The following is a 20677-nucleotide window of genomic DNA, read 5'->3' as shown; positions in this document are numbered from 1 at the left end:
GGGCTACTCTTCTCGTTGTGGGGCATGGGCTTCTCACTGCGGTGGCTTCTCTTGTTGCGGAGCACGGGCTCTAGGTGTGTGGGCTCAGTAGTTGTGGCGCACGGGCTTAGTTGCTCCGCCTCATGTGGGATCTTCCCAGACCAGGGATTGAACCCGTGTCCCCTGCATTGGCAGGCGGATTCTTAAGCACTATGCCACTAGGGAAGTCCTAGACCAGTTTTAAACTTGCGTATTCAGAGCACACTCATTCCTTCACACCTCAGTCCTGTTCTATTGGAGTCTAACTTGAATTTGCCATAACCTTGAGAGTTATGTCCTTATGCACTGAAATGCATGTACCAGAAAAGAAGAGAGAGAAACAGGAAAAGGAAAAGCTTCTCCTAGCTCTTCAAAGTTCAGTATAAATCCACAGGAAAAGACATATATAACCAATTTAGGACTGCAAATTCTACACCTTTGTCTACTGTCAGCATTGTCTACCTGCAGGATCAGGGCCTAAACACCTTGCTGCTTCCCTAGAACACCACCTAGGCCCTTTGGAAAACTCTTCTTCAGAGAACCTACTAGAAGAAACTAAAAAACTACTTGTCTAGGTCCATAAGTAATTCCTAATAAAAAATGCAAAAAATGCAGGTATGTTTAAATAACTTTATGGGCTTTACTCCAGGAAGTGCCCACAGAGGAAGGGGTTATTGCTTTAGGGGGCAGTTGGCTCTTAACACATACAATCTGCTGGGACTTGGGAAAGGAATCAGAAAGCTACCCTTCAGAGATGATCTAAATAATTACTAAAGAAGGCACAGTTTGTGGTACTGAGTTTTTCCCCTTCCTTCTGAGACATTCTGCAATTTTAATTGTTGTAACTCCTTTCTATGTGAAAGGGGTTGTTTACTTAATTTGCTGCGTAAGCCAATCTGACTGCCTTAGGTGAAAGACGCCACCAAAACCCCTCAAGTCCCTCTGGCCAGAAGCTCCTCAAGCCTTTTATGTCAGGGGCTCCACATAGAAAATAAGAAGAAGCAGTTTTCTACATTCATGGCCAGAAAGGGATCTCGCTCAGTTTCTAGGCGCCTCAGACCAACCATCAGCACCATTCTATTCCGTGTTTCTGCCTGTGCACGTTCCATCCGCCCCACTCACCTTCTCAGGAAACCTTGGCCTCTGCTAAGGTGTGTTTGGTTCTTGAGAAGCAGGAGCACCTGAAGGGGACACGACCACCCATGCAGCTGGCATCGTTTACAACCTAGAAAGCTGCACTGGTGCTGATGCTCCTTAGGACACAAGGGGAGGATTACGGCTCAGCTCTGGGCTTCGTGAAAGCCTCTGAAATTTGTTTTCTCCCATGGGATCTATGAGACCCAATGTGTCAGCATAAAAAGGACGGGCAGGAGAAGGAGAGGCACGTCTACTTCCCACCCAGCCTCCTTCTGCATGGATGGAACCTCCTTGAGGCTGTTGAGAGAAAGGTTTTATTCCATATTCATTACTTGATCTAATGCTGTGTGGAACTGGCCCCCTCAAAGAGGGTTGGTTGGGAGTTCTCTGTACTCAGGTACCTCTTTCAGGGTTTTTTAACCCTGACACAGACTGTATATACCTCCCCTCATCCACGCTATTCTGTGTAATTTAATTTTGCCTGGCTAAGGCCGCGTCTGAATTATTGGTATAATTTGCTCTATATTTATAATAAAAATTGTATATCAGGCATCAACATGCTGCCTCACAGTTGGTACTATTTTCTACAACGTTTTCTTTACAGGCAGAAGAAACAGGAATTGCTTAATAGGGAGTCAGCGTGAGCCCATTTCTAAGTCCACATGGTATCTGATCTAGTGATCAGAGAATTCGCTCAATTCATTTGCACACCTGCTAACAAAGTGCGTCTATCCAGAGCAACAAGCCACAGCTCCAACCTGCCTGGGAGAAACTGCCTGTCTTCCTCTGGGACAGACGATGATTTCATGAGTAGAAGATCTCCTGGCCTCTTTACTAGGGACAAATCACACTTCCCCCGCAGGTGGCTCCAGTGAGTCAGATGCAGCGATACAGCTTTCACTCCAACAGTCTCCACGGCTTCAGGGGTACAGAAATCTCTCTAGCACCCTCTCTTCCTTGTACCCTGTTCCTTTCTTTCTGCCCCTCAGAGGGTCAGAGCTCTTCTAACCTGGGTAACCTTCATTCCTTAATTAACCTGTTATCTCATTTCCTTCACTTCCAAGCAATTGAAACGTGTGCTGTCTTTCTCCTTCCTCATGCCCTGGTTTCTCCTGGCCCTCTGCAGTGCTGGCTCCCTTCCCAAGACCACAGGAAGCAGCAGAAAATCCGCACCCATCTCTTGGCCAATTCAAAGGTACTTTCACTGTCCTCACATTGTTCACTTTTACCACATCTGAGACCACACACAACTTCTTCCTTCTGGACACTCTCCTACCAGCCCCACCTGTGCATTGCACCCCGACCTCAGATTTCCTACTCAGACCTGCTTGTCTCGCTCCACGCCACCCCCTTTCCACAGCTTCCATGACCTCTCTGCAGGGGGCTCCTTCATCTATATCTCTAGCCGTCTACTTCCCAGAGCTCATGACACTCACACCCAAATGCCTTCTGAAATTGCTCCCCATCTGAACTGGCTTCCCCCACAGGCCACTCTTTCTTCTCAGTGACGCCACTGCTTCCTCGGCTCTTGCTCTTCCGTTTTCTACATTCAATACATCGTCGAAGCCTGTTGATTCCTTGTTTAACATCTCTCAGTTATGTCATTCTCTCCATTCCCAGACACCTAAATAACCCAGGCCCTCAACACCTCTGCTGGAAATACTGCTTCCAGTACTGAATTCTCATCTTTGGTCTCTACTGAAATCTCCCTTGCACACTACTGCCTCATTGCCTTCCTAAAAACTGGTTCACTCTCCTACGGAAGAACCTACGGTGACCTCCCCTGGTCTACCAGATAAGTTCAAATTTCTTCCTCTTTACTAATACTTCTTACTTCCTTTCCCACTACTCTCTAGTATTATTCCTCCATTCTAATTAGCTCTGTCTCCTTATCCATCCCTGATCCTCTTCCCCATACACACATAGAATTCTTAGTCCCAATAATATGCCTGAAATCAACTACCAAACAGGGCAATGTCCTTTCTCTTATCTCATGGAGCAGTTACCCACACCAGTCATCACAAGCAAAAACTCCAACCATGGGGAAGATGAGGACCCTGTAGCATTAACGTGTAAACCTCAGATTCCTGACCAACCTGTGATTGAGAATCTTTTCCTGATGACCAATTTATGTGTTCATGAAACCCTTACGGAGCACCTACTGTGCTACAGGTCTCAGTGTTAGATCCCATGAAAGATACAGAAATGAGAACTACAGGGTCCCTACCCCAGGGAATATAAAGCAGAAGACAAGAGAGAAGACATAAAAAATCATAATACAGAAGTAGACATGGAAAATGCCACAAGAGAAGAGAGGGAGAAATCCAATGGGAAATAGGACTACACATGAAACGACTGGGAAAATTTTAAAAACAACTGGTATTCAGACCACACCCACAGATTCCATATAATTGGTGTGGGGTGGAACCCAGGCACTGGTAATCTTTAAAGTTTCCAAGATACTTTTAATGTGTAGCCAGGATGGAGAACCTCTGCTATAAGAAGTAAGACTTAAGTCTAAAAGCAGTGGGTTTTAGTTAGGAGTGTAAATCAGAATTACCTAGGGAACACTTTCCACATTCATAAGCCTATAAACCATCACTAAAGAAGCTGATACAGTATGTCTGGAGTGAGACCTGGGCTTTATATTTTGAAAAGCTCCCAGGTGATTCTCACATGTATTTTATGTTAGCAAACACCTAAAACATAGCTATGATGGATATACAAAAATAAACTCAAAATGGATTAAAGACCTAAATGTAAGACTGGATACTATAAAACTCCTAGAGGAAAACATAGGCAGAACACTCTTTGACATAAATCACAGCAATATTTTTTTGGATCTGTCTCCAAAAGCAAAAATAAACAAATGGGACCTAATTAAACTTAAAAGCTTTTGCATAGCAAAGGAAACCATCGTCAGAACAAAAAGACATCCTACTGAATGGAAGAAAATATTTGCAAATGATATGACTGATAAAGTGTTAACATCCAACACATATAAACGGCTTATACAACTCAACATCAAAAAAGCAAACGACGCAATTAAAAAAACGGGCAGAAGAACTGAATACACATTTTTCCAAAGAGGAAACACAGGTGGCCAAAAGGCACATGAAAAGATGCTCAACGTGGCTAATCATCAGAGAAATGCAAATCAAAACCACAATGAGGTATCACCTCACGCTTGTCAGAATGGCTATCATCAAATAGAACATAGGGACTTCCCTGGTGGTCCAATGGCTAAGACTCCACGCTCCTAATGCAGGGTGCCTGGGTTCGATCCCTGGTCAGGGAACCAGATCCTACATGCCGCAACTAAGAGTTCACATGCCACAACTAAAGATCCCTTGTGCGTCAACTAAGACCCAGCACAGCCAAATAAATAAATAAATAAATATTAAAGGAAAAAAAAGAAATATTGGAGAAGATGTGGAGAAAATGGAACCCTCCTACACTGTTGGTGGGAATGTGAATTGGGGTAGCCACTGTGGAAAACAGTATGGAGGTACCGCAAAAAATTAAAAATAGAATTACCATATGAGCCAACAACTTCACTGCTGGGTATATAACCAAAAAAACTACAAAAACATTAATTCGAAAAGATACATGCACCTCAATGTTCATAGCAGCATTATTTACAATTCCCAAGGTATGGAAGTAACCTAAGTGCCCATGAACAGACGAATGGATAAAGAAGAAGTGATATATATATGTACACACACACACACACACACACACACACACAATGGAATATTATTCAACCATAAAAAAGAATGAAATTTTGCCATTTGCAGCAACATGGACAGACTTGAAAGGCTTTATGCTAAGTGAAATAAGTCAGAAAGACAAAGACAAATACAGCCTCTCTTCATCCATAAATCGGGGGAAGGAAGAATTAATCTAAATGACCTCTAGGTTTTGCTATTCAAAGTGGGGACCAATAACCAACAGGAACGGCATCATCCAAAAGCTTATTAGAAATGCAGAATCTCAGGCTCCGCCAGAAAAATCAGATTTGTATTGAACAAGATACTCAGGTGATCTGTAAGCACATTAAAGTTTGGGTCACTTCTCTAAAGTGTCTGCCACTTCTACAATGCAATGGTTTCAGACTCACCTCAACTCTGTCACTTAGCAGGGGAAAAAAAAAATTCACCTCATCACTTCACTTGCGCCCTTTTCCTGATCCTAACCAGAGCTCTCAGGCTTGCCCGTATCCCTGTAGAGTTTTCAGAAACACGGATGGGGCAGCGCTGCCGCCTTGTGGTCATGATCAGTAAATGCACTTGATCTTACCGTTCTCACCTGGAAAGGAGGCGGGAGGGTTGGCAGAGGGGGGTGACGTCTAAGTCACAGATGAGATAAGAGAATCACAACCACCCACAATGACTGGAAGTAACTGTCAGACAGACCTGGGCCTACATCATAGAGTAATGTCACATTTCAAAGGGCAGATTTTATAATACCTAATAAAATGTGGTATTAGTGGGAATCCTGGGTCCCAGACCAAGCTCTGCCCTTGGAAACTTCAAGAAAAAAAAAAAATCACTGTGACAGTTATTTTCAGACATCCAGCCCCCACCTGAACTCCATCAGTAAACTTGTAATTTTCCAAGGACACTTACTTTGCCCTGACAGTTGTCTCTCACCCTGAGCCAAAGTGTGTCTGATGCAGACTCACCAAGCCTGCGGCCACTCTGTGTAGGCACAGAAATAAGCCTCATACCTTTCACACAACAGACCTTCACATTCTTGTGAACAACCACCATACGCCCTTCCATCTCCCCTCAGCCATTTCCAAAAGGACATATTCGGAAGTTCCCTGTACTCTCCTGTCACCTTCTGAAGGGCAAGTGAAGTGTGTCAACCAGAGCAGAAACTCTGAATCCTGGGAGTGTCCCAAGCACAGCAGCAGAGGAACAGGACGACCCACATCCCCATTCTGAGCACTTCACCTGTATTTAGAAAGCCAAATCCCACGTCAGCTCATATGAGGAGATGGGTTCTCGACTTGTGCTGCTACCCAGTCATCCCATAGCTGTGTAGGTGTACACTTTTTGTTGTTTTATTTTTTATTTTTTTTGCGGTATGCGGGCCTCTCACCGTTGTGGCGTCTCCCGTTGCGGAGCACAGGCTCTGGACGCACAGGCTCAGCGGCCATGGCTCACGGGCCCAGCCGCTCCGTGGCATGTGGGATCTTCCCGGACCGGGACACGAACCCGTGTCCCCTGCATCGGCAGGCGGACTCTCAACCACTGCGCCACCAGGGAAGCCCCTGTTGTTTTATTTTTAAGAAATATCTATTAGAGCCTGCGATGCACTATGCGCTGGAGACACAAGGATGAATCAGACCTGGTCCCTGCCCTCACTGAGGGCCAGGTAAGGAGGGAACCCAGTCCAAAGCCAGAGCATTGCGGTTACATGAGAAACACTTTGATAGAGGTGAACACAGACGTGGGGGCCCATCTCGTCAACCCCCTGTGAAGACTGTCCACTCTGGGTTTTCTGGGCTCCCATTTTCCTCATTTCAAGCTCAAAGTGAAAAAGAAAGAGAACGCAAGTGTCCCCGATTTTTGCAGTCAAGGTTAAACCAGACATTTCTCTCTGGATAATCCAAGATGTTGGTGGGCTCCCACTTCATTCTGATGTCCTCTCTCTCCTATCAGAGCTCACCACACCGGCACATGCAGCAGCCCGGCAGCCGCATACTAGCAGACATTCCAGCAAGTCAGGAAACTTGAGTTTTTCTTCTCTGGCTTTGAGGATAACTGACTGTGATCTTGAACAAGTCACGTAACTTCCCTGAGCTTTCATTCCCACTTCCATAAAGTGGAGCAGCTGGACTCTCTCTCCACGGGTCTAAGTGTATAGTGGGAGCTCCTTAGAGATAGCGTCACACGTTCTTCTTCGCGGGAGTCACCACCTGCAAATACCGGGCTTACATTATGGACTCAAATGCTCACTGAATGTGTGTATGAATAAATGACTCTTCTTAGAGCAACAGGAAGCATGGAGTCAATCAACAAGCATTTGTGAATGTCTACTACGTATACTGTAGAGTGGGGAAACCAAATAACAGTGGCAAAATGGTTATTTCTCCCACTTTCCCCTTACCTCTTTCCTGGAGGGGGAACTTTGTAAGTCACAAAGACTGTGCTTACACAACTAAAGTTCTCAAGACGAGCTCTAATTAGTTGTCAATATTAATAAGAGAAGAGTCTGACTCTTTTCCAGGGAGGAGCCACATCAGTGGTTTACATCAGACCAAGCGCAGACCGAGCCTCCAACTCGAGGACAGTCTCCACTGCCTAGCACAGTGCCTGCCGCCTGCAGATGCTTTATAAACTTTGTAGTAGCAAAGTCTACAATCAACTCTCCAACATGTCCATAGGCAGAAATAATCTGAAATTGAGAGGGTAAGAATGAGCAAACAAAAACCATGCCTGGCCTCTTCCCTCCTCTTGGCTGGAACAAAAGTCACACCACCTTTACTCACTCCTGCCTGGAGGAGCCAGGGAGGACTTCCTGTTAACCTTCCCCTCAGCCCCATAAATATCACCCAGCACTTAAGGCCAGCCTCCCCCCATCTTTGAACCCATTTCCTGAAGCCTCTGGAATGAGTCACACTCAGTAAGTGCTGGTATTGTGTACCCTCGATGTTTGCTCCAAGTAGTATCACCTCCTTGCGCTTTGGGCTGTTTCCAAACAAGGTCTGAAACAAGAGCCCCAGCAGCCTGGGCAAACACCTTCCCCGCTGTGGTTCCTGTTCCTCAAACCCTCTTGGACATGAAGCCTTGAGGGTCTTCCACCAACCCAGTTCCCTCTCCTTTAGGCGGGAACCACGAGGCCACAGCCACCTGCCTGACCAACAACAAGGAGGCCGCTTTGACCAAGTGCTCCAGGCCAGGGTTCGGGGCAAGAGAGAAGAGCCTCTCCTCCTTGATCCTCTCTGCTTCCCTCCTTACGTGGCCACGGAATTGGAGGAAATTGTAAACAGTGGGGACACAGCAACTTCCCAAAAACAACACTGCTATTGCTGATCCAAGGACGGGAGTGGGGAGGACAGAGGGGAAACACGCCGTGTGAGTCTCTCTTTGCCAGCCCTTAGCACTCTCTTTCCTGCCAGATACTAAGCTAGAAAATGTCACTCACATGTATTAGGAAATTCAAACAAGGAAAAAGACTTGGGGAAGAAATCATAGCACACTGGCGGGTAGGGAGGCGGGAGGGAGGAGGGGAGGGGCTGAGAACTGCTGCCAAGTTATCAGTCGCCCCTCCACGTTCCTAAGAACTCCTTCTCTTTGGCCACCTTTACCTTCCAGATTCCCATAAGTCACATGGTCCAGTTACCTAATGAGACCAGCGTCACTTGGCCGTTCTCACCCTCTAGGGGGAACACTGGCCTGGGAGTAAGGCTCAGACCCCCAAGCCACGTACCACGCACGGCCTGAGCCACTCCAAGAACTCGGGACCCTCTCACTGGGAACCTTCCACACACTCTTCAAGCAACGCACAGCAGCACCAACAGTTGAAATGAAAGTTCTAATCTCTTCCCTCCTTCTGTTGCTGCCACTAATGCTGGTGTCCACGGTCCGCAGCAGCTCAAATACAGGTAAAAAAAATTTTCTTTTTTTCTATGAAAGATAAAGAGGGGGGAGAAACATGGCAAAACAGAAAAGAACGTGACCACACTTGCAGTAAAATGTAGCCCCTTTAGGTTACAGGGATTAGGGGCAAGTTAGCCTGTCTCAGTGCCCGTTTCTTCACTTACATAAAGGAATGAACTGTACATAAATCCAAAGAGTGTTGTGAGAGTTAAAGAAGCCCGTGTGTATGGAAGTGTCTGCAACTGTAGCTGGCGGGGGAGAAAAAAATAATGGCCCAACAAAGATTTGCTGCCTCACCTGCCCCCCCAGTCCCTGTTCTAGAGAGTAATGAATGTCCCCAGGGCCAGGCTTGGAGGCAGTGGTGGGAGGGTGTTGAAGGCAACTGTACAACCACAGACAGTAAGTCATCCTCGACTGTATTCGTTACAGTGCACCAGATGTGCCCCAACGATTTTTAATGCTGTTTCACGGTATGGTGATAAACTAGAAAAATCACACCACCAGGTAGTACCCGTGATTGAAACCGTAGGCACACCAAGCCCTGTTTGAACAGCTCACCTTTGGGAAGCAGACCCTGGGTTAGGGGCTCCGAATCGGCTCCACTTTTCACTACAGCTGAAGTGGCCTAGCCCTTAGCAGAACAGCTGTGCAGAAGAGACCTCATCCCGACCTATGTCTGCACTCGAGGGGAACATCTCCCCAAGGGCTACTTTGAGGTGAAATAGCTTTGTTATATACTGAGCATCAACTCTGTCCTAAAATCAGGAGTTCTCCCTACTCCACCCCAATTTCCAACGTTCCCTCCCTTACAGAGAGAGCTCTCTGGAAGCTGCTGGGCCCCCCAGCCCTGGGGCCTAGACCACCATTCTGGAAGGGAAGGCTTTTCCACCACTAGGACAGACACCAAGGCTACAGTCCTCAGCCTGGATTCCAAGCTGCAGCCACAGCTGCCTTTCCAGTCCAGCCCTCCTCGCACTAAGTGCTCTGTGCTCCACTCAGCTAGGCCTCGGGCTGCTCCCGAGATGCTCCTGTGCTTTCCCACCAGCTCAGCTTCCCTCACAAATCCCACCCCAAGCCCCCTCCTCCCACAGCCTCCCTTGATTCGTCCCAGGACCACATGTGAGCCCTCCCGCCTGTGAACAAGCTTAACCCTAACTCGACTCTCTGCCCTTTTCATGTTCTACCTTAAGTTGAGGTGTTGGTGTGCCTCTCCCACCTCCACCCCTGCCCTTCTACACTGTAACCTCCCCTCTGGCACAATCTGGTGTATTGTTTCCACATCCCTCACACTATCCCGCACAGTGCTCAGTAAATATTCGCAAAGTGAAAGAATAAATCCTCAGGTTTCTGAACTCAAAATGTTGCCCTTAGGAGACTCGACACCCGCGTTTCATAGCAGGCCCACTGACATTAGGGCTGGATAATTCCTTGTTGGGGGGAGGGGGGGCTGTTCTGTGCTTTGTAACCTGTTTAACAACATCCACGTGGCCTCCACCTGCTAGAAGCCAAGAGCAGCCTCTCCCCTACCACCCTGCCCCGCCCAGTTAGTACAGCCAAAAATATCTCCAGACATTGCCAAATGTCGCCTGGAGGGGGAACCACTGCCCAGTGGGGCCACTGCTCTCTACCAATAATTCTCAAACATGGCGACACGTTTAGACTCACCTGGACCTTGAGACTCAGACTTGAACTGAGGGGAACCGCGATCCAAATCCTGGCTCCATCACTTACTTTGAAACCCTGGACAAGATGCTTAACATTTTTCAGCCTCAGTTTTATCTTCTTAAAATGAATAAAATACCACTTAGCGTGTGCAACTGTTGTGAAGAGTAAACTATGGATAATGTGAACCTAATAAGGGTTCAGTAAATGGACTGAGTAAAATTTCTAAAGTACCTACTAAGGCACAGGAGCACGAACTGGGGAAAGCTCACTGAGCTGCCAGGTGGCGCGATTACAAACCAGAGGGGACCCGTGGTGGCTGGGCTCAATTTTTGTTTCCCAGGCAAGGGGAGTTTGCAATGATGGACCAAGTCTGGCAAGAAGAAATAAAACACTACACAATCCTCCCGCCCCAAAATTCTCCAAATAAAATCTGATCTTGCTTTATCTCTTCAAATAACCACATACATGTTTAATATGCTTTTCACAGGGAAGAGGAAAAAAAAAGAGAACCGATGACAATGTTAAGAAATAAATTACTTAAAATAATAGAATACTCATTCCTTGTAAGATTACTTATTAATTATAAAATTATTTATAATAAATAGCTCCCATGTGTTAAACAATCCTATGTGGCAGGCTTCTCCTAAGTACTTTATACATACTACTTCATTGTGTCCTCACAGAAATGTAGTGTACTTTTTTATTTTTAACTTTTCATTTTTCAGACTTAAAAATGTTGTGAAAAGAATCAGAGTTCCAATAGATCCAAAAATCCCCACACAGTTTTTTTCATAACCATGATATGATTATCAAACCCAGAAAATTAGCAATGATACAATACTATGAACTAATGTACGAATTTTCAGAATTTGCTAATCATCCATTGGTGTCCTTTTCCTGGTCAGAATCCAATCCAGGATCCTACACTGAAGAAAGGCATCATCTCTCCTGGTCTCCTCCAATCTAGGCACTTTCTCAGCTCTCCTTGTCTTTCAGGACCCTGACATTTTTAAGAGTACTGTCAGTTATTTTGTAGAATGTGCCTCAATTTGGGCTTATCTGATGTTTCCTCATGACTAAATTCAGATTATGCATTTCTGGCACTAATACCACAGAAGCGATACTTGCCTTCTCAGTGCAGCACATCAGAAGGCCCACGATAACAGTATCTCTCATGATGGGTGATGTTACGTTTGAACACTGCTTAAGGTGGTGTCCATAAAGGTACTATTTTCTCATTGTAGTTAATAAGTATCCTGTGGAGAGATACTTTGAGACTATGCAAATAGCCTGTTTCTTCTCATCATATTTTTGCCCGTTAATTTTTAAAATCCATTGATGATTCTTGCCTACAACAGGTATTATAGAGTCTTAGCAAAGCAGTGATTTTCTATTTGCATCATTCCTTCTACATTTATTAATTAAGATTCTACTATAAGAAAGAGCTGTTCCTTCTTTCCCATTTATTTAGGTTTTCCATTATTTATTTTTATAAGTAAAGACTTGGGGATATTTGTGGATTATAATCTATTACTATCCTTATTCACCACGTCGCTCATATTGTCCCAAAGCTGGCCACTGAGCTCCAGGTGGCTTTGGTGTCTTTTTTTTTTTTTTTTTTTTTTTTTTTGCGATACGCGGGCCTCTCTCCGCTGCGGCCTCTCCCGTTGCGGAGCACAGGCTCCGGACGCGCAGGCCCAGTGGCCATGGCTCACGGGCCCAGCCGCTCCGCGGCATGTGGGATCCTCCCGGACCGGGGCACGAACCCGTGTCCCCTGCATCGGCAGGCGGACTCCCAACCACTGCGCCACCAGGGAAGCCCTTTGGTGTCTTTTTGACATGTCATTTCTTTAGCAGATCCTGACTTTCTCACACCACGAGATGTTCCAGCCTCATCTTGTACTTCCCTTCCGCAGCCCTGGCGTCATCCACTTGTCCACGGAGCCCTGGTTCCTTTCATGAGGGAATGATATTCACAAACCTTGGGCACTAGGTATTGCCCATGGCTACTAGGGCTAGTGCGTCTAGGCCCTCTGGTGGACAGATGTGTGCATACACACACCAATGTACTTTTTTTAGCCCCGTTTTATTGGGTTGGGCAAAAAGTTCATTCGGGTAAGATGTTACCAAAATTCCGAACAAACATTTTGGCCAATCCAATACAAATTATGTAAATGAGGCACAGAAAAGGTAAGCAGCTTGTCCAAAATCACAATGCTAGTAAGTAGCGGAAATGAGAAGTCAAAATAATAATAGAGCTACTGCAAAACCTAACAAGTGGAAGTAACTTCTTTACACGTACAAGTCAGCAAAAAGCAGTAAGCCTAATACTCCAGCATAGACACTCCCTTTGGGAAATAACTAGAAGTCTGCAATAATAACCACAATAATACCCATCGTGTACTGAGCACCTACTTGGGCCCCAGGCCCCAGTAGCTCCTTTCTTCCTAACAACACTGCAAGGTGGATACTAATATCCACTCTTTACAAACCAGAGAACCAAAGATCGTAGAAGCTAAGTGACTTCTCTAAGACTACATAGTTAACTGACAGCAAGCAGTTGACCCCAGGTCTGTCAGGATATAAAGTCCATGCTACTCTACTGTATTAATACTATCCAAAGCTGATTTTACGTAGAACATAAATAAGCTTTTACCTTAATAGTTATATGCTTATTTTAATGCATGTTAGGAGAACAATCTAAGCATGTATCAAACCCATAATCTCACAGATAACATTGCATAGGATGAAGCTCTTATGTAAATTAAATTTATTTAGAAAAAAGTATCAAGTAAATAGTAGAAAAGGTGGTATAAGTTATAGCAAAAATCATTAAGGTGGTCCAAAAATGTCTGACTGACACTTGGAGGACATAATATTATAGTAACACCTTCGTTTTCAGTTACAGCATGAAGTTAGGGTCATGTAGGGCTGCAGAAAGAACAGCAGACTATGAGCCTTGGACCAAGGTTTTAGCTCCAGGTGTGTCACCATTACCTTTGTGAACTTGGGCATTTCATTTGTTCTCTCTAGGCCTCAGTTTTCTCACCTGAAAATAAGAGATGGTGATTTAGTTAATTAGTACAATGCTTTAAAAACAACTTGGTAATGATATCAAGAAACATAAAACTGTTCATAACTTTTGACCCAGTAATTCCATTTTGGGAAATCTTGCCCAAGGCAGCAATCCAACATTTGGAAAACGGTTACAAGCACAAAGAAATTTATCAATCTCCAAAAATAAAACAATCTAAATATTCAGCAATGAGAGAAGAGTTAAATAATCGGAAACACATATACTTGAGAGTGTTGGTCAGTCATTCAAAATGTCTGTTATAAAGGTTGTAGGAAAACAAAGGAACAAGCTTATAAAGTGAACAAAAAGAAATTGGCTCACATACTATGGTTATCACTTCATTTAAAAATTATATGCAGGGACTTCCCTGGTGGCGCAGTGGTTATGAATCCACCTGCCGGTGCAGGGGACACAGGTTCAAGACCTAGTCCAGGAAGATCCCACATGCCGCGGAGCAACTAAGCCTGTGTGCCACAACTACTGAGCCTGCGTGCCACAACTACTGAAGCCTGCACACCTAGAGCCCATGATCCACAACAAGAGAAGCCACTGCAATGAGAAGCCCACACACCACGACGAAGAGTAGCCCCCGCTCGCCGCAACTAGAGAAAGCCTGCGGGCAGCAACAAAGACCCAACGCAGCCAAAAATAAATAAATTAAATTAATTAATTAAAAAAAATTATATGCAGTAAACACACCAAAATTCCAACAGTTGATAAGGGTAAAGATTTCTTCATTTTTACTTTACAAATTTTCTCTAATATAGTTATATTGCATTAAAAACGAAAAAGAAAAACTTCTCAGTGAAGGGGTTCCACTAATGATCTCCAAGTTTCCTTCTGGCTCTAATATTCTGTGGCTTTTCTCTGGAACCAGAAGTAGAGATCAGGTGACAGTGATATAGTAGAAAAGTTTAGACAGCTGGGGTTATGCCTGTTGAAATTACTTTAACGCCACTCCAAATAGCACATGAAAACACTTGGAAACCAGCACTTGGAGAAATGATGCAACACCCTTCATCTGTGTGGCAGGAAGGGCAGAAAGAGTTTGGGAAATAGGAGAGCGGGATTGAACCGGATGCTGCTCTAAGGACCCTCTCTGGACAACTTGTTCATCCGCTTATCAAACAAACATTTACCACGTGTCTACCATGTGTCAGGAGCCATGTAGCTGAATGACCACTGAGCCATTGGTTCAGAGTCTAGTGAGGAAGAAAAAATTTTAGTTTGTTAGGACCGCCATAACAAAATACCACGGACTGGGAGGCTTAAACAACAGCAACTTATTTTCTCACAATTCTGGTGGCTGGAAGTCAAAGATCAATGTGTCAGCAACTTTGGTTTCTTCTGAGGGCTCTCTCCTTGCCTTACAGATGGCCATCTCCTTGCTATTTCCTCACCTGGTCATTCCTCTGTGCATGTACATGCCTGGTGTCTCTTTGTGCGCCCAAATCTCTTCTCCTTATAAGGACTCCAGTCAGATTGGATTAGAGCCCAACCCTCAGGGCCTCATTTTAACTTTATCATCTCTATAAAGGCCCTATCCTCAAATACAGTCATTCTGAGTTATTAAGGGTTAGGACTTCAATGAATTTTAGGGGGACACAATTCAGTCCACAACACATTTCAAACAACAAACTATAACTCTGCAAGGATAGAGCTGTATTGAAATGTGACGGGGAACCATGGGAAACCGTAATTAATTCTGGCAGGAGATATGAGCAACTCCTGTACAGAGGAAGCATCATCTGGACCCAGTTCTAGTCCCAGAATCTCTATAAAACATCATACTTGATTGTCATAAAAATACTTTAGGTATCACAAAATGCAAATAAGATAGCATCAGGTGGTAAGACAGAATTGAATAGAGGCCAAAAGAGGAATGGATTTGTTGCAGAGGAACAAAGGTAAATACCATCCTCTTATAGTTGAACTGGGATTATGGATTCAAATACAACCAAACATGGAGGTCCGGTGAAGCTCCTGACTGGTTTATGGAATAATCTACTCCTTGCTCTCATTCCTTAGGTCATGAGGATTTTAATATGTGTAGGGAGGGATCTTAATGGGGGGAGGTTGTAAGGTGTTGATTAACCCCTACCTATTGTCCTCTCTTCCATCCAGAAGCCATTCTTTCTCCACCTACCTCCAGCTAAGCTTTTCTCTAGGCCGGATTCTAAACCTCAATTCCTCATCCATTTAAAATACTCCTCTCTTGAAGCACCCTAGATCCCTGAGTAAAAAGGAAGAGCAATGGAGCTACGCTGACCTCGGTAGCACGATGATGGGGGACCAATTCTCTTGGTCCCTTCCCTTTCCAGTGACTGGAAGTGACCAGTTTTCTTCCTACAGGGATTGCCAGAGGCCATAGGGACCAACGCCAGGCTTCTGGGAGGTGGCTCCAGGACGGAGGCCAAGCATGTGAGTGCAAAGGTCAGTAATCCAGTATTGACAACAGCGATGCACCATCAGATCCCAACTTGCTCCCTTGAGTCCCTCTGGGACCGGAGCAGATGTTATCTGAGCTGACCTCACCCTCTCCCCTCTCCACAAGCCCACCACATGCAGCACCAACACTTATTTTCTTCCTGAGTTTCATGTAAGAACCAGACTCCTCCAAGGTCCAGCGGGGAGCTGGCTGAATCTCTGGCTGCCCCCTCTCCCTTACCCTCTTTTCCCCAACAACCCAGGGCTGCCTTCCAAGTCTTTCCTGGACCCCATTCTCAACCTTATTTTACTCACAGGTAGACTGAAATCAGAGAGGCAAGGCTTGCTTGAGGTAAAGCAGACACTAAAAAGCAGACACCTAGGTCTTATTCCTCATTTTTCAGTCTCCCTAATGATACCCTGATGTCTCCTCCAAACCTGCCACCAAATCCTTGCCCATACAGGTCAGGCAAACAACTTAGAGACCCTGGTGCTCATGTAACTGGATATCTTCACTGTGCTGTGTTGACCCTTTCCCACACCCACTGCAGTATGAAAATGAATCGAGAGGCAAGGAAGATGGCAAGTAAAGCCCTGCCTCAAACATTTTAACCCTTCTAAGCAACAACTCCCTTATTTCAGATTGGTTCCTGAGAGCCCCTAAAAGAAAACTCATGGCAGTGCCCAGGCTGCCAAAGAAGCCGTGTCCCTGTGACCATTTCAAGGGCAGAGTGAAGAAAACCAGTAAGTTCCAAAAGAATGACCTTCCTTAAACCAGAGTCACTCTGTGGAATCAACTAGGGCTGAAGCAGGGGTTGTGAAGAGACAAGAGAAATGAAATGAAGACCAGGATAAGCACACTTCTCAGCCCTTTCTACTCAGTGTCAACTTGTGGGGAAATAGGAAGAGAAAGAAAAGCAAAATGCAATTCTCCTAATACTAGAGAGGCTTAACCAAATTCCTTAATGATAGAATGCCATTGCTTATCAAAGTGGAGGCAGATGGGGCTGTTGGGGACCGGTCATTGATCTCTGACAATGACACCGGTGTTGGTGTCAAACAAAATGTGATTCCTCCCTAGTCTAGGTATAAATAAATGTCATATAAAAAGAATATTGGCAAGAGGTAAACTGATTGATGTTATGATATTATCAAGAATGGGATGAATCTAGATCCTTATCACTGTTGACGGAGGTAAAATAATATTTGGTAGTACCTATCAAAAACTTAAATGTGTGGGGCTTCCCTGGTGGCGCAGTGGTTGAGAGTCCACCTGCCGATGCAGGGGATACGGGTTCATGCCCCGGTCCGGGAAGATCCCCCATGCCGCGGAGCAGCTGGGCCCGTGAGCCATGGCCGCTGGGCCTGCACGTCCAGAGCCTGTGCTCCACAACGGGAGAGGCTGCAACAGTGAGAGGCAAACTTAAATGTGTGTACCTTTTAACCAGTAATCTCACTTCAAGAAATCTCTAGTATAGAATACTAGCATGAATATTCAGATATATGTACAAGAATATTAATTATAGCAGTATTGTAGTGACAAATGAACATATTAAATGCTCATTATTAACAGACTTATAGTTTGATCATTTTACAATGTATACAAATATCAAATCATGGTGTTGTACACCTGAAACTAATATAATGTTAGATGTCAGTTATACCTCAATAAAAAATTCATCAAGAGCAAATTGGGCAGTTCTGCACTTGTCAAAAATAATTAGGTAGGTCATTATATGTTGATTGGAAAGATGTCCACAATATATTAAGTGAATAAAAGGTGCAGAGACTCCCTATTTCAAGCCCATCACAAAACTAAATTTCAGTGAATTAAAGGTCTAAATTTGAAAGACAAACTTACAAGGGAATATTGGAGGCTATATTCATGACCTTAGGGTAGGAAAGGATTTCTTAAACAAGTAACAAACATTATAAGTCATAAAGGAAAAGATTAATAAATTTGACTTTATTGAAATTAAGAAATTTGGTCATCAAAAGAAAATGACAAGAAGAAGAAGAGTAGGGGTATGTCTGCAAATATTAATATCGATAAAGGATTAATATTCAGACTGATAAGTAATTCCTATAGATCCATGAGAGGAAGGCAGGACACAACGAATAGGCAAAAGAGTTGAGTAGGCACTTCAGAGACAAGAAATCCAAATAGCTAATAAACATGTGAAATGACACTCAACCTTACTAGTAACTGAGAAAATATGAGTTAAAACCGAACAGAGGGACTTCCCTGGTGGCGCAGTGATTAAGAATCTGCCTGCCAACGCAGGGGACATGGGTTTGAGCCCTGGTCCGGGAAGATCCCACATGCGCGGAGCAACTAAGCCCGTGCACCACAACTACTGAGCCTGCGCTCTAGAGCTACAACAAGAGAAGCCACCACAATGAGAAGCCCGCGCACTGCAACGAAGACCCAACGCAGCCAAAAATAAATAAATAAATTTATTTTTTAAAAAAACAGATCACTCTACATCATAAGATTGGCAACAATTTTGAATTTTATTTTATTTATTTTTTTATACAGCAGGTTCTTATTAGTCATCCACTTTATACATATTAGTGTATATATGTCAATCCCAAGGATTGGCAACAATTTTAATGTCTGATAATTCCATGTATTGTCAGAGAGTAGAACAGAGAAACTATCATCTCCTGCTAAAGGGAGTGTAAATTGGTAAATCACTTTGAGAAAGTGCTGGTAGTTATCTACTAAAGTTTAATTTCTGTGACCAAGCAACTCCACTCTTAGCAATTCCATACTCAAAAGGAATGTTGCTTATGTACAGTGGAAGAAATGAACAAGGATTTCATAGCAGGATTGTTTATAACTATCCCAAACTGAAAATTGGTCAGTGAATAAATAAGTAGTAGTATATTTGAATATTATATATCTGTGAGAATGAACAATAATAAAGCAACATAATGTTGAGTAGAAGAGAAAAAAATAAGCGAGAATAGTTATAGCATGATTTGATATACATAAAGTTTAAAATAAGGCAAAATTAAACTAAATTATATAGGAATGTATAAGTAGGTGGTAAAGCCATAAAGAAAAGAAAATAGACGTGCCATAATAAAAGATTTGTTAAAAAAATAATAATAAAAAAAGATTTGTTAAAGGAACATAGCAAAAACAATATGTATAGGATAAGCTCATTTTGTTTTTTAAAGTGAACTATTATGTTTATATACAAAAATATATGGAAAACTATGTAGCAAACTAGTAACAACAGTTAGCTCTACAGAATGAGGAGTAGCAGCTGAGGTTGGGGCATCCTTTAACTTTTTACTGGATATACTTTTTCATTTTAATTTTTTCCATGGGATGAGTCTTACTTTTAACATTTTAAAAGCTCTCATAAAAAATAAATTCTAAAAATGTTTTTAACAGTAGTCTCTCCCTTTTCTTTTCACCCTAGGGCACCAAAGACACCACAAGAAGCCAACCAAACCCTCCAGAGCCTGCCAGCAATTTCTCAGACGATGTCAGCTGGCAAGTTTTGCTCTGCCCTTATAGGAGCTCTGAGAGCCCACCGTCCCGATAAAACATTCTGTCAACAAGGCAGTGAGCGCACCTAGAAGATGCTCTTCTCCCACCTCAAGCTCCCCATCCCTGTCCCTACTCCCTAAATCATCCCAAAAAGCATGTTCCCCAAGATTATTGCCCCCTCTAGTGGCTTCTTTTCTTGTCAGCCTTTTCCTGGGGCCTCCCCTTACCCAGGCTTAAACTTACTTACCGGGAATCTCTGGTTGCCTAGCTGGTCCCACTGGGTCTTAAATACAACCAAGCAAGTAGTAAACAAAAGTCAATAAATATATTTAAATGTAATAGGTCAAAATCATTTTCAAATGGGGTCTGGAAACTCACATTCAATCCAGACAACCCACTTTACCCTGTTCGTTCCAAACTCAATCCAGATTATACACACACCTCTATCCAACACCACCTTCAATCTCACTCCAGTTTCCAACTTTTTATTCTTTTACTCATTCAACAAACCTTTCTGAGGTAAGAGCTAGGTGGGGCAAAGAAAGAAGTTAAAGTAATGAATCAGACATTGTCCTACTAAAGATAATATAGGTTTAAAAAAAAAGAAAACCTGGCACCATTTCCTAGCACATAAAATGCCTCTAGTATTTATGATTATCATCATCACCGTCATTAACGGTCATCTGACTGTAAGTTTCCAATCTACTACAGAAGACATATGTGCAGAGGCATAGTTGCAGGCTAGAGAGATGGTGTGGAAGATTTCAAATGCCACTCAAAACAGCTTCAAGATGTAAAAATGAGATGTCTTTCTTATTTTTATTTTCCTTTTTTTTTTTTTTTTTTTCCTGCGGTACGCGGGCCTCTCACTGCTGTGGTCTCTCCCGTTGCGGAGCACAGGCTCCGGATGCGCAGGCTCAGCGGCCATGGCTCACGGGCCCAGCCGCTCCGTGGCATGTGGGATCTTCCTGGACTGGGGCACAAACCCATGTCCCCTGCATCGGCAGGCGGACCCCCAACCACTGCGCCACCAGGGAAGCCCCAGTCTTTCTCATTTTTAAACATGGGAGTAAAATGATCAGAACGATAATAGAAGGAAACCATTTGTATGAATGAATAAAGAGGAAACAATTACAACAGGGTAGCTCCTGCTTCCCTCTCTGACCCTTTCCTCAAACATCAGAAGGAGAGAACAGAAAAGGAACACCCCTCCAGAATCTGGCTTCTGTCATCCAGATG

At 43.9% G+C, this 20677-nt stretch overlaps 1 protein-coding gene across 1 annotated transcript; it reads left to right on the top strand.

Moving 5' to 3' along the window:
- Positions 1–8494: 8494 nt before the first annotated feature.
- Positions 8495–20271, top strand: CXCL17 (C-X-C motif chemokine ligand 17). Its single transcript, XM_082862007.1, has 4 exons — positions 8495–8770; positions 15859–15939; positions 16576–16677; positions 19368–20271. Exons 1-4 carry the CDS (start codon positions 8692–8694, stop codon positions 19463–19465), a joined length of 360 nt encoding a protein of 119 aa, XP_082718133.1. The 5' UTR covers positions 8495–8691; the 3' UTR covers positions 19466–20271.
- The last annotated feature ends 406 nt before the right edge of the window (positions 20272–20677 follow it).

Source organism: Leucopleurus acutus (genome assembly GCF_964270905.1).
Source record: "Leucopleurus acutus genome assembly, chromosome: 20".
Lineage (NCBI taxonomy): Eukaryota > Metazoa > Chordata > Mammalia > Artiodactyla > Delphinidae > Leucopleurus > Leucopleurus acutus.
This window is presented reverse-complemented; position numbering and strand designations above follow the sequence as displayed.